This window comes from Canis lupus, chromosome X, assembly GCF_011100685.1.
Source record: "Canis lupus familiaris isolate Mischka breed German Shepherd chromosome X, alternate assembly UU_Cfam_GSD_1.0, whole genome shotgun sequence".
In the NCBI taxonomy this organism is placed as follows: domain Eukaryota; kingdom Metazoa; phylum Chordata; class Mammalia; order Carnivora; family Canidae; genus Canis; species Canis lupus.
This window is the reverse complement of record NC_049260.1, coordinates 17,445,054-17,457,524: the sequence shown is the minus strand read 5'-3', so window position 1 is coordinate 17,457,524 and position 12,471 is coordinate 17,445,054. Positions and strand designations below refer to the sequence as shown.

Below are 12,471 nucleotides of genomic sequence, written 5' to 3'. Positions count from 1 at the left end.
AGTGGCCTCTTCTTCCTTTTCCAGCCCTGGGAAGTTCCCTCTTAAACAGACCAGCTGTCTCATGTTTAGGTCTTTGTTCGGACAACATTACTTAGGACTGGAGCACCAGATTCTATAGGGAACTCAATATTCAGATGGAATTTCTGACTAGTGACAGCAAAAGTGACCCCCTTCATACAGCTGAGAGTACTGATTTCAGACTGACTACAAATGGCTGTGGAAAATATCATCACTGGATTTGTCAGTCACTTAGGGGAGGAGGTTTTCATATGGGCACTATTCTCTTAGAGAGGAAGAGGCTGGGGGGTGGGTAGAGAAGGAGCAGCTAGAAGTGCTAATTGCTCTCTTTAACCCAGATGAATGAAAAGAATTTTTCTATACTCTGGTTTTATGAGAGAGCTCTAGAGGAAGTAAGCAGATGATTTAAAAGACTGGCTCGGAAAAGTAACTCAAGTATAAGTTATTAAATCTCTCACATTTTGTATCCCTAGATGGTATACCTTCCACTGCATTGACAGATTGAAATTTTTTGATACTCTGACCACCAAGCACAGTTGTTCACATTACTTTAGAACTTGTAATGCATGTTTTTTAAGGGTTCCTAGTAAGAAGCCATAGTTCATTCCATTGGCATGATAAATTCCCTTTTCAACAAAATGGCATACAATGGGTTGATTTCATCAACTGAATGTTCTGGCTAACAAGATTCTCAGCCTCCATACTGTCACTGTCCTAGTTTCTTATCATCTGCCTGGCCTGGGCGTAATGGCTCTGACTTTGGCCTCCTACCTCTTCCCCAGTACTCTGCAACAGAGAGATCCAACAAGCCAATCTCATCATTTGAATCCCCAGCTCAAAGTTCTTCAGTAGTTTTTTTTTTTTTTGATCACTGCAATAATGAGCCTAAGTATTTTCCTATAAAACTCCTGATCTAAGCCCTGCCTACCTCTCTAGGCCCATCTACCACCCCATCCTCATGTGTTTTCCCTCTATTTTGAATGAATTGGTAATTCTGAGCAACATGAAGTCCCTGGAACGTACCATATTCTCACACATTTGTGGTACACTTCCATATACTTTCCCCCCCAAATACTGCTACTTATCTTTCACTCTTCACTCAAATACTCCCCATTCTAAGCTTCTTCTCACTTCCCCAGAAAGCTAAGGCCCTCCTCTCCCATGTTCCTCCTATACTTCTTGCACCTACCCATCACAACAATCAATTTACATTGGAGCTCTTGGCGTGTCTTTCTCTCCATATGCTAACTATGTGTTCTCATTTTTACCTCAAGCATCGTGCTCCAAGTCTAGGAAGAGATGCTCATGAATATATTAAAAATTCTATTTTTAATGTTGAATTTTATAGCTATCCACCTAATATTTATTATTATAGATGATTAACCAGCTAATTATTATTCTCCATCAATTCTGAGCATGTTATTTCATTAAAAAATCAAACCTGCTACAACATATGCATTCACTGAATATATGAACTGAAGAATAAATCAATAAGCCATCAAGATTTTTAAAGGCATTCCTAAACTTAGGATCTTTTATGAAAATCTGGCAATAGGATAAAGATAAGTAATCTGGAATCTACCCAAAAGAGTCATTTGCCAGGCTCCCAATAAAAATTATAGCACAGAGTCTTTGGAATTTTACTTACATGGTACAGTGTGGTCTCCGGCACAGGCGTGCCCATGATGTCTTGTCTCAATGCATCCATTTGCAAACTAGGTAGTAATGAATAGTGAGTCGGGCTATTACTCTTATCACTCTTCTTTTTAGACTTCTTCCCTGTGTCTTTTTTGCTGTTTCTCTGAAACATGTATTCTTCTTGAGCAATTTTTTCATTGCTCATATATCGGAGTAGAGAGTTTTCTATATAAAAAGAGATGAATACACGAATGTAAATATGCAAATATTCCAAATTTACCACTCTTTCCTAATTGTGCTATTAGATTTCATTTCAGAAATGTAACTTAATTTAATTTATAAAATACCTATGTAGTAAAAATACAGAGCATCTTAATAATTTGGGATCACAGGGCAATAAGAAATATCCCACAGATTATTTCTACAAGCTTTATCTCTGGACCAACTATATGAGAATCACTGCAAAACTTGAATTAGAAGTTCTGGTGTGTGCGGCTTATAAAAGTTCTAAGAAGTTCCCCCAGAGGGATTCAGCTAAAAAGTGATGACAAACACTGACCTATAAAAGACTAGCATCCTTGCAGAAGTTAAAGCCCACAGTTTGAACCAAAGGTCAGGAAACTTAGTTCATAGAATCTCTGCTTAAACTGATAGCATTCACTGAATAGCCAGCACTTAGGACTTCATAAGGCATTTCCCCCCAAGTTATCACTATTATATGAAGTCCCAAAATAGTGACTCAGCAATGGCATATGATCTATGTTTCTCTTTTCATTGTTTTCTTGATTAATTCTGTAACACAAATGAAGTTAGAAAACTAAAGTTTGGAAAATGGAATGAATACATAGATGTAAAGGAATCTGTCAATGTTCCTGTATTTGCCAACATTTTCTGAAATGCTCACTCCATGAAATAAGTGTTAATTAAGTAGACTAACGAAGCAGATATTCATGCTTGCTTATCCCTGTGTGGTAAATTCTGTACACTGGCTAGAAGTTAACAGGCAAATTGGTTAGCTAAATTATGAAGGAAGCTTAGTGAGCTGAGGTCCTATGAATAGTTTTTTGCTTGGTTTTATTTTTCATCTACAACTTTATGGCTCTCTGTTTCAGAAAGCTGAAGTAGCCCACCATAGCCACAGCAGGTCGAATCCCATTTAGTAGTGAGTCTTTCAGTGGCTCTTTTTACTGCTCACCTCAATAGCAGGATAAGTGAACATAAAAACTTACTTTTGGTAGATACTTCAAGTGTAGCCCACCCCCAAGTAAGAAGATAACCCTGAACAGCAAACAGAAGAGAAAAAAAAGCAAAGCGTTTTTTTTTTTTTTCCATTTCTATATGGTTTTCATTAGAGTCACTGGCCAAGTTTCCATTAACTTTACTCATGGACATCAATACTCATTTTAAGATTGTACTCCTACAAATGTAGTGAGGTTGCATTGCGGACCAATGGGGACTGATCACAAACTTCCTATTCACCGAACTTAATTCTTAGATGCAGTTTCACACTTCTGACCTTGTTTTCCAAATAGTGACTTTCACATAACAATCAGATATTTATTTTTTTACACTGTACTTATCTACCCTGAATCCCTTAAGAGACATTCAGAGAAGATATCTATTTAATAATATATCAAGACAGTCAAATGTTGTTCTGAGTTGGTTTGGGTGTATCATAAAGTCAGTGAGAGAATGAAGTTTTCCCCTGAAGCCATGACAACCTATTTAACGAACATTTAAATTTGCTTTTTGTTCCAACAACCCAGCCTACACTGAAATTCTAGAACACTTACCTCTTCTACTATCTCTCTTCATCTTATTTGGATCTTCATAGTCCCCCACCCAATTATATTCCACTGGCATAGATATAGGTCGTAGCTTGCCTAAACACAGAGAACAAAATTCACATCATTGTTTTTCTTCCCCATGTCCGCTCATACTTAACACTGATTTTTAGCTGCAGTCTGCAAAACACACTCACTCATATGCAACGTTACGGTTGGCATTTGTGTAGATGAAAAATGTGTGTTTTGAGCCAGAAGGTGAAACTGCCTGTGGCAATTGGCCAGGTGATAATGCAATCTTAAGGCATCCTTTCATAAATAATAAAGAACAGCCTAGGTTTGCTCTCTTAGGAGCCCCAGACTTTAAGGATATGGTCCTTTACAAAGAGTATCACATTTTAGGGATTTTTACTTTCTCTTCAGTCACTGGATCTCTGTCTTATTCCCCAGTGCCCACACGTCTACATCTTGATAGCCATTCTCCACGATACTAGCCCCTTGTGTTTAACCTGCCTGCAAGGACGTTAACCCACTGTGGCATGCTGGAAGGCTACAATGTGAACTTCCCATCCTCACTGCCTCCTAACTCCTATCATAATAAATACCTTTTGGATATACCACCATGCTTTAGCAATATGGCCAGCATCCCTTTTATGGCCTATAGCTGGGTCTGCCCCCAAGCATCTCTTGCTATTGTGAACAAGTCTGGTTTCCAGATCCAAGGAATCACTGCTTTGGCCTGTCCTGTTTCCCTCTGTGTTCTTACTAAATAGCATTTTACTTTAGCAAGCAGAACTCATGGCATAGACTTCAAGGATAACTTTTTGGTGAGGCTGCAGTATATTATTTTTGATCAACTTGAAATTCTTGAAACACAAAAGAGTCAAAGAAAAGCATACAAAAGTTTAAAAAGGATATCTAGCACAATGCCTGGCATATAATAACCGCTGAATACATTTTAAATGAATGAAAAGCCAAAACTCATACGGGACTGGATCATAATAATGATTGATTATGATGCTCTTGGTAATAGTACTAACACTTACATATCATTTACCATATGCCAAATACTGTCTAAGGGTTTTGTTTAATCCTTGTAACTGTGAGAAATATATTATCATTACCCTCATTTTACCAGATGAAGAAACTGAGACAGGTTATGTAACTGGCCCAATGACACACAGTTGGGGTTGAAACCCAGGCACTTAAACACCACTTCTGCCCATAATTCTTGATGACTTCAATATTCACTCTCCAATATTCTGGTCTCTCAGTTTCTTGAGGTTCTCTCCTTCCATCCATTCCTGTGGTCATATGCTCAACCTGTCAACTGCAAAGGCTGTAATCCCTTCTAGAATCCCACTTTTCAACTACCACCTCAACTACCACCTACCAACTGGCACCTATTTCTAGTGCCATCCTCACAGTATTCCAAGTCCAAAAATCCTCCTCCTTAATCTACTGATGTTCCCACCTTCCAGCACCTCTTGGTCACTGTATATCCTCTTCATTTCCCTCCTTTCCCAGCTAAATTTCACGACCAATTACTATGATCAGTCCATGTATTTAAAAAAATTCTTTTAGAATACTCCTAATTCTGTTCCTAAGGAAAAGGTTACCTTATGGATTTTATATTATGTACAGTGACAGTTTACCTAGTATATTTTGCTAAGCTCTTTGAAAGTCTGAAGATGAACTAAATATGATAAAATTATTAATGAGCCAATAAATGTAGTGTTTATTTAAATGTGGCTTCCTTTCAAGGTGTGCAAACACCTTTATAAATAATCACAATTCCAAAATTCTGAGTAGATCTTTGCACTTTTACAAAGGGAGAGCTTTGGGAGAGCGGATGCAGGTCAATATATCCTGCCTTCCCAGGGTTGAGTAAAGCTTTCAAGAAATATTTAGTTTTGTCATGTCTATTCAACTGCCTGACAGAATCAATCCTCCAGACTTTCAATGTTCTGATTTCTGTATTTTCAAAACTCCTACAACTTATTTCTTTAGAATCTGTTTTTTAAAATAAACTCCATCTCAGCACGTGCACACTGAAACTGAAGCAATTAACAGCCCTAACCCTGTTTCTACATCCCACCAAGAAAATCCTTTGGAAAGTAACAATCCAATAAATAAACAGTTGTTTTTCTTGCTCTATATGTTATTATATGTACATATAAAGTAGTTTGATACTTTTCAAAGAATTGATTGGTTATTTGGAGTCAAATATATATGCACAAGAACAAGAAGAAATATATTCACATATAGAATATGAAATACGTAATTGTATTCGTTGTATTTTGGGTCATCTCCGAGATTCTCAAGGAACTAAGTCATTGAGGCATGAGGCCTTTGATATGTCTGGTTATATTATTAACCATAAGGAAAAATTTTCAGAGGATTAAACACTGACTTTCTGGTGACTTATTAGTAGAGTATGTTGTATATTGCTAAGGTAAAATTGAGAAAAAGGTATTGAATTAAACAAAAAACTGAGATAAAAATCTTAATTAACATTCACTTCTGGAGGACATCAGGGCTTTTGCTTTTAGTAGTTATAAAGCTATGAATTTATCAATGCAAGGAAAAATAATTATTTTAAAAAGTATTATTTGTTTAGTTATAAGAAATAATGTTACTTATAAGTATTACTCCTTTCATAAATGTTTTAATTGTGTTGAAAAATTGAAAGGGACTTAATAAAACAGAATGAGGTAACACTCATATAAACAGCAGTCCTTGGCAAATTAAAAAAAGACAATGGCTTAAATAATTTCTAATTCCAAATACAGAGATCTTGAATTGCAGCATGGAAATGTTTGCCACTGCCTACGTCTAGCAGGACTTTAATTTCACAAAACAGCAAAGTTCAAATGGAAAAAGAACTTTATGGTTTATTGCTGCAGTATGGTTAAAAAAAGAGTACTATAAGCATTATTGTTTGATTTAAATCAAATTTACACTATTATGAATATATATAAAGTGTTTTTACATTTGTAATGACTTTTGAAGGCTTTTTAAACACATTTGACTCATTCCTTATGGAAATGTACATATACTAATAATAAATCTCTGAAAGACAATCTGAAAAATGTTAAGACATCTCTTTAGGTAGTAACACTTGTATTTACTAATTCATGATAAAAATTAATAACAATAGTCAAGAATATAGTAAAAAAGAGCCCATTCAAAAATCCTGCTGGCCACTTCCTCTTAATTTTATTCCTCCAACCATAAATCATTTATTAATTGTAGAGTACATTTGACACCCTATTATAAGCCTTGTGATATCTCTGTGCTAGTGTCTCACAGTTAAACTATTTTGTTACCTGGCTTTTCATATCTGTTGCACATCTGGAGCTTTCTTTCTAAGTTGGGTTTTCATAGAGGCAAGTATTATGCACTGCCTTTCTTACTGTATTCCAATAAATATAGAGTTAAAAGATAACTAATTTTGATTTTGTTTGCATTTTTATTCTGAAATTGATGGCAAGTGGTTTTTTTATTATGACTATATATAGCTGTAATTAAACATAAATAGAACACTAAATATAATTTTAGGAATACTGACAATGATGGGCGCTTGGATGGCTCAGTTGGTTAAGCATCCAAACTCTTGGTTTCAGCTTGGCTTATGGTCTCGAGGTTGTGAGATCGAGCCCACATCAGGCTCCATGCTCAATGTAGAGTCTGCTTGAGATTCTCTTCCCCTCTTTTCCTCCCCCTACTTGTGTCCTCTCTCTCTAAAATACATAAAATTAAATAAATAAAATCTTAAAAAAAGAATACTGACAATGATGGAGTACTTTATAATGATCTAAAGTACTTATTTTAAAATGAAATTGCTATGTTTTAATTTTACTGTACAGAATTGCTTGGAAATAAACTGGCATTTCCCTTAGATAATAAAGCATATATTTGGTGCTATTGCAAATGCTCCAATGCCCTTTGGTGGAGCTAATTGCTCACTCTTCTGGTATTTTTCATAGTGTTTTTGGTATATATGCATTATTATATGTTATTATATTATATCTGTCTGTTAAAAGTTTTTCTACTTTTTGGTAGAAATTAGGTCTTAGGTATCTTTGTTATGAGTGCCTCTGGCAAAGACACTGACCCAGAGCAGGTATTGATTAAAAATTTTTTTGAGTGCTTGAATGGAATGATGCTGGACATTAGGGATACCCCCAAATTACTGGGCCGTTTGCTGAATCTGAGTCCCTCTTACTTACTTAAAGGCATCTCCTGTGCAATGCTCACTTATTTCTCCTGCAGCATCGATTCTTCCCTTACTACCCAATGATTCCAACTAGCAAATAAACATGCTGTAATTTCTTCAATCTTTAAAAAACAAAAACACCACCTCTCTTCACCAGCAAACTGCCACTCAGCTACCACTTCATTTCTCTGCTCTCCATTACAGAAAAACTCCTAGAATATAAAACTCATTTATATTCTCTGTTTCTAATTCCTTTCCTTTTTTTTCTAGCTTTATTAAGGTATGATTGACAAATAAAAATATTATATATTAAAGTTGTACAACATGACTTTTTAAGGTGTGCAATGTGATGACATAATACACATATACACTGTAAAATGATGACTACAATCCAGTTAACACATCCTTCAGGTCACATGGTTACCATCTGTATGTGTGTATATGTGTGGTGAGAATAGTTGAGACCTGTTCTCAAATTTCAAATATAAAATGGAAAACAGTATTGAGGTTCCTCAAAAACAACACAGAGCTACCATATGATCCAGCAACCCTACTTCTGGGTACATATCCAAAGAAAATGAAATTAGTATCTCAAAGATACTGTATCTTTGATCCCATATTCACTGTAGCATTATTCATAATAGCTAAGACAGGGAAATAATCTAAGTGTCCATTAATGGATGAGTGGATAAAGAAAATATGGTATATGTATACAACAGAGTAATATTCAGCCATAAAAAGATAGAAATGCTAAAATTGTGATGATGGATGAATCTGAAGGACATTATGCTAAATGCAATAAGCCAGACACAGAAAGACAAATAGTGTAGGATCTCACTTTTATGTGGAATCGCCTCCTCTTTCTTTCTTGAACCTTCTCTGATTAGGCTCTTGCCCTCAAACTATACCAAAATTGCTATCGTCAAGGTCACTCGCACCTTCATGTTGCTAAATCCAATAGACAATTCTTAGATCCTCTGACTTTTCTGACTTATTTGTAGCATCTGACACAGAGGATTACTCCCTTCTTTGAAACATTTCCTTTATCTGGCACCCAGGATTGTCCTCCTCTGGTTTGCCTCTCCTCTTCTCATGCTAAATTCGCATACACTCTTGAGAGCTAAGCAAAAATGTCATTTCTTCAGGGATGCTCTTCTTGACCTTTTACTCTAGGTTGGGTTTCTATGTATTTATTCTCATTTTCTGTATAGTTTTTCCTCATAGTGTGCCATTTATAGTCAAATAAATATTCATTAAATTAGTTGCTTCAATTCAGCCTCTCTTCTAGAATGTAAATTTCACCAAGAAAATTTCTCTGTTTACTGTGTTATCTCCAGCGCATAGTACAGTGCCTTAAACACAGTCACTGTTCAATACTTAGTGACTGGTTATTTGTTAAGAAAGTAAACAGGGGACCTTCCTCACACATATAGTTTCTTTCTCCTTCCTTCCTGTCAACTTTTCCTTCCCCTCCCCCTCATTTTTCCTTCCCATCCCTTCCCTTTCTCGCTTCCTTTTAATGTAGGATGTCAACCTTACCAACCTCCTTCATTTCTAACAAACTAAGCCTTAGAGAGCAGTTTGGTAATCACGTTAGAACTAGGCGTCCTGCTTCCTGATATGCAGAAACATTCCCATGTTAGACTACCCATGAAGTCTGTTGAAATACTACCGAATTGCTGCCTTCTTCAATTTTATTTACCCCCCTTCTTAATTCCGTCCTCAGACATGCTAAAATCATTAAATTTTAGGGTGATAAGCAGCATCTGAGAAGCAATCTTGTCTCTTACAGTTGCCAAAGAGTCGAAAAAAGACTTTAGAGAAATTTCTACTGAAGTCTGACATACCCTTTAACGCTCACCAAAAAAAAAAAAAAAAAAGCTTTCTCTAGTCTAAGGAGAAAAAATATATACATACGCACACACATATACACATCTGTTCTGAATATTTTAGCCAATATTTTGATGAAAATGAGTGTAGTAAGGAATGTTAAGCTACAAGCATGCCACATATACCCATCAAACTCCCCCCATACCAGACAGAAAAATTACTTTCAGATGGTTGACTGCATTTCTAGGAAAACATCCCGAGGTAATTTAAGGTAGACAATCACACATTTAAAGAGGAATAAAACGGAACTGAATGGAAAGTCAGTAATTTTTTAAGAATAAAGGCAACATATCTGGATCTAATAAAATAAGTAAAAACAGGCACTTTGATCTTTAGGGCCATATTTTTTAAATTTCATTTTTAGATAAAAGAGCTTGGGAAAAAGTTGGATCGTAAACATTTCAATGTGATGATTATTTAAATATTGGCTTTAAGGCCTTAAATAATCAAAATCAAATAGAAACCCAATTATTACTAACTTGAGCTCTTCTCAGTTTCATTAATGGAGAACAAAAACAAAATCTAATTTCAAAGAATAAGCTACATCTTGTTTGTAAATTTTCCTATTGCTTTCTAAAAGTGATCTAGACTTTAAATTGGGAGTAATGTAAAAATTATTGTAGAAAATTTTTAACCGTATCAAAAATTATATGGAACTTTTAAGACTTGTTTTCAAGGCCTATTATATTTTGAAGCAGATTACCTTTTGTAAGCATTCTACCAAGAGAACAACTGGGCCGTACACATTAGAGTTTGGAAAGACAGGTTTTTATATGTTGAAATGTCTGCCACTGTGCATAGAGTTACTTCTTCTACATTAGAGGGGTGTGAGGACTGGGAAAGATTCAGATGGTTTAGTGTTTAAGCGACAAAAGACTTCTGGGTCCTTCTCTGAAGGCTCTGGTGGGTAAAAAAATGAGCTATGCTAAAATACTATTGCCCCATGCTGTGCTCAGCATTAATACAGTTGTGGACAAGAAAAATGACATGAGTATGTAAATATTATTGGTTAAAAATATTCCATTTTCAAGTTAAACAACTACAAATTAAAGCCCTCTCTTTTATTTTTTCTGTAGTTTCAAGTTTTTGTTTAAAATCCAGTTAGTTAACATACAGTGTAATATTAGTCACATTTTACAAAAAATTTTAGTAAAGCAGTGTCTTGAAAATCTTATCAACATATGGAAGAGAGTCCTCTTTTCTCACGAAGAGTGAAAAAGACAATGATTAAGACCATCAATTGAAGACTCTCTTTTGAAATAAACAGAATGACATCTTGTAATAACTTTATTCCTTTCACATATTTTTCCTTTGGGAATACACAAGTCATTAAAACTAGCAAGAAAGGTAGAGATGAAAAACTGAAAAGACACACCAAAGTTAATTCCTCAGGATTTCATCAGTAGTCAGTGTTGGAGTCAGTTCAGGAATATACTTTTAACTTCCTATCCCAGTGCTCTCTTTGCTACATCAGATTGCCTTGGTGACAAATTCAAGACCATTGCATTACACAAAAATCCAATTCTTTTATCTTCAAAAACAATTTAGTGACATGTATGAATATTGCTTTTGTTTAAGTGTCCTCCCAGCCAGTTTGCTACTCTTGCAAAAAGTTCTTAGAAGTTATGTGAAGTACTAATAGATGATTGGAAAATAAACTGTGGATGTAGCTTTGTATTTCCTATCCATCATCTTTTTTTTAATTTATTTTTTATTGGTGCTCAATTTACTAACATACAGAATAACCCCCAGTGCCCGTCACCCATTCACTCCCACCCCCCGCCCTTCTCCCCTTCTACCACCCCTAGTTCGTTTCCCAGAGTTAGCAGTCTTTACGTTCTGTCTCCCTTTCTGATATTTCCCACACATTTCTTCTCCCTTCCCTTATATTCCCTTTCACTATTATTTATATTCCCCAAATGAATGAGAACATATAATGTTTGTCCTTCTCCGACTGACTTACTTCCCTCAGCATAATACCCTCCAGTTCCATCCACCTATCCATCATCTTAACCAAGATGGAAAAAACATTGCTTTGACATGATGTGTCAACTTATAAGCTTACTTATAAAATAATGCTAGGTTATCACATGTATACTTTTAAATGATTGTATACTGTCTTAATTTTTTGTTCTAATATCTCTAGTCATTAAATAATCAATGTACAATCTTTAGTTATCTCTTCTTTAACAGAACTCTTTGTAATATTTGACATTTTCTACCCTCCCTTCTCCCCCCGCCCCAGGGATCTATTTCCTCCATGATTTCTGGCAAATTGTTTTGCAGTGATACCATTAATTCTACAAGGAGCCTGGAGGATAGAACACCATGCACTGATCTTTCCAGTTAGTATTTATTACTTGAGTTTGGACTTTTTATCGCAAATAAGATTTATTCTATAAAATGGCTTTTCTGCAAGATAGAAATGAAAACAACATTCAGCAAGCCGTCTGCTTGGGTATGCTTTGACCTAAGAGTAGACGCTTTTCCAGGTTGCCTGCAGTTAAACATCTGGCTCTTGATTTTGGCTCAGGTCATGATCTCAGGGTTGTGAGATGGAGCCCTGCATCAGGCTCTGCACTAGGCATGGAGCCTACTTAAGATTCTTTCTTTTCCCACTCCTCTCCTTTCTCCCCTTCTCAAAAGAAAAAAGAAATAGAATAGAGGCCTTTCAAAATGCTTATCTATTAAGTTAGAGGTTTGGAACTTAAAACACAAACTTTTATCATTGGTATGAATCTTTAAGAGGAGCTGCAAAAGTCTATTTTAGCATTTTCCAAAATATATTCCATCAAACATGAGTTCCATTGAGAGGTTAATAAGTATTTTGTGACCAAAACTGAAAAAGATACAATGTACAAATACATTCAGGAAACAATAAGCTAACCCAAATTCAAGAAGACCTTCAAAGCCTTTAGTATG

The 12,471-nt window shown here is 35.5% G+C and overlaps 1 protein-coding gene and 1 long non-coding RNA gene across 7 annotated transcripts in view; one reads left to right on the top strand and one right to left on the bottom strand.

Moving 5' to 3' along the window:
- The window catches only part of CNKSR2 (connector enhancer of kinase suppressor of Ras 2), a 276,753-nt gene that overhangs the window by 82,472 nt on the left and 181,810 nt on the right, over positions 1-12,471 (bottom strand). For 3 of the 5 annotated variants that reach the window (XM_038587046.1, XM_038587048.1, XM_038587050.1), the window contains 2 exons: positions 3,450-3,539; positions 1,667-1,881 (listed from right to left, as the gene is read on the bottom strand). In XM_038587046.1, coding sequence (XP_038442974.1) covers positions 1,667-1,881; positions 3,450-3,539 — 305 coding nt within the window. The remainder of the gene's footprint in view (positions 1-1,666; positions 1,882-3,449; positions 3,540-12,471) is intronic. The other 2 variants (XM_038587047.1, XM_038587049.1) reach the window with 1 other exon arrangement.
- Positions 1-12,471, top strand: part of LOC119868392 — a 50,041-nt gene that overhangs the window by 2,835 nt on the left and 34,735 nt on the right. The gene's annotated exons all lie outside the window — the stretch shown is intronic.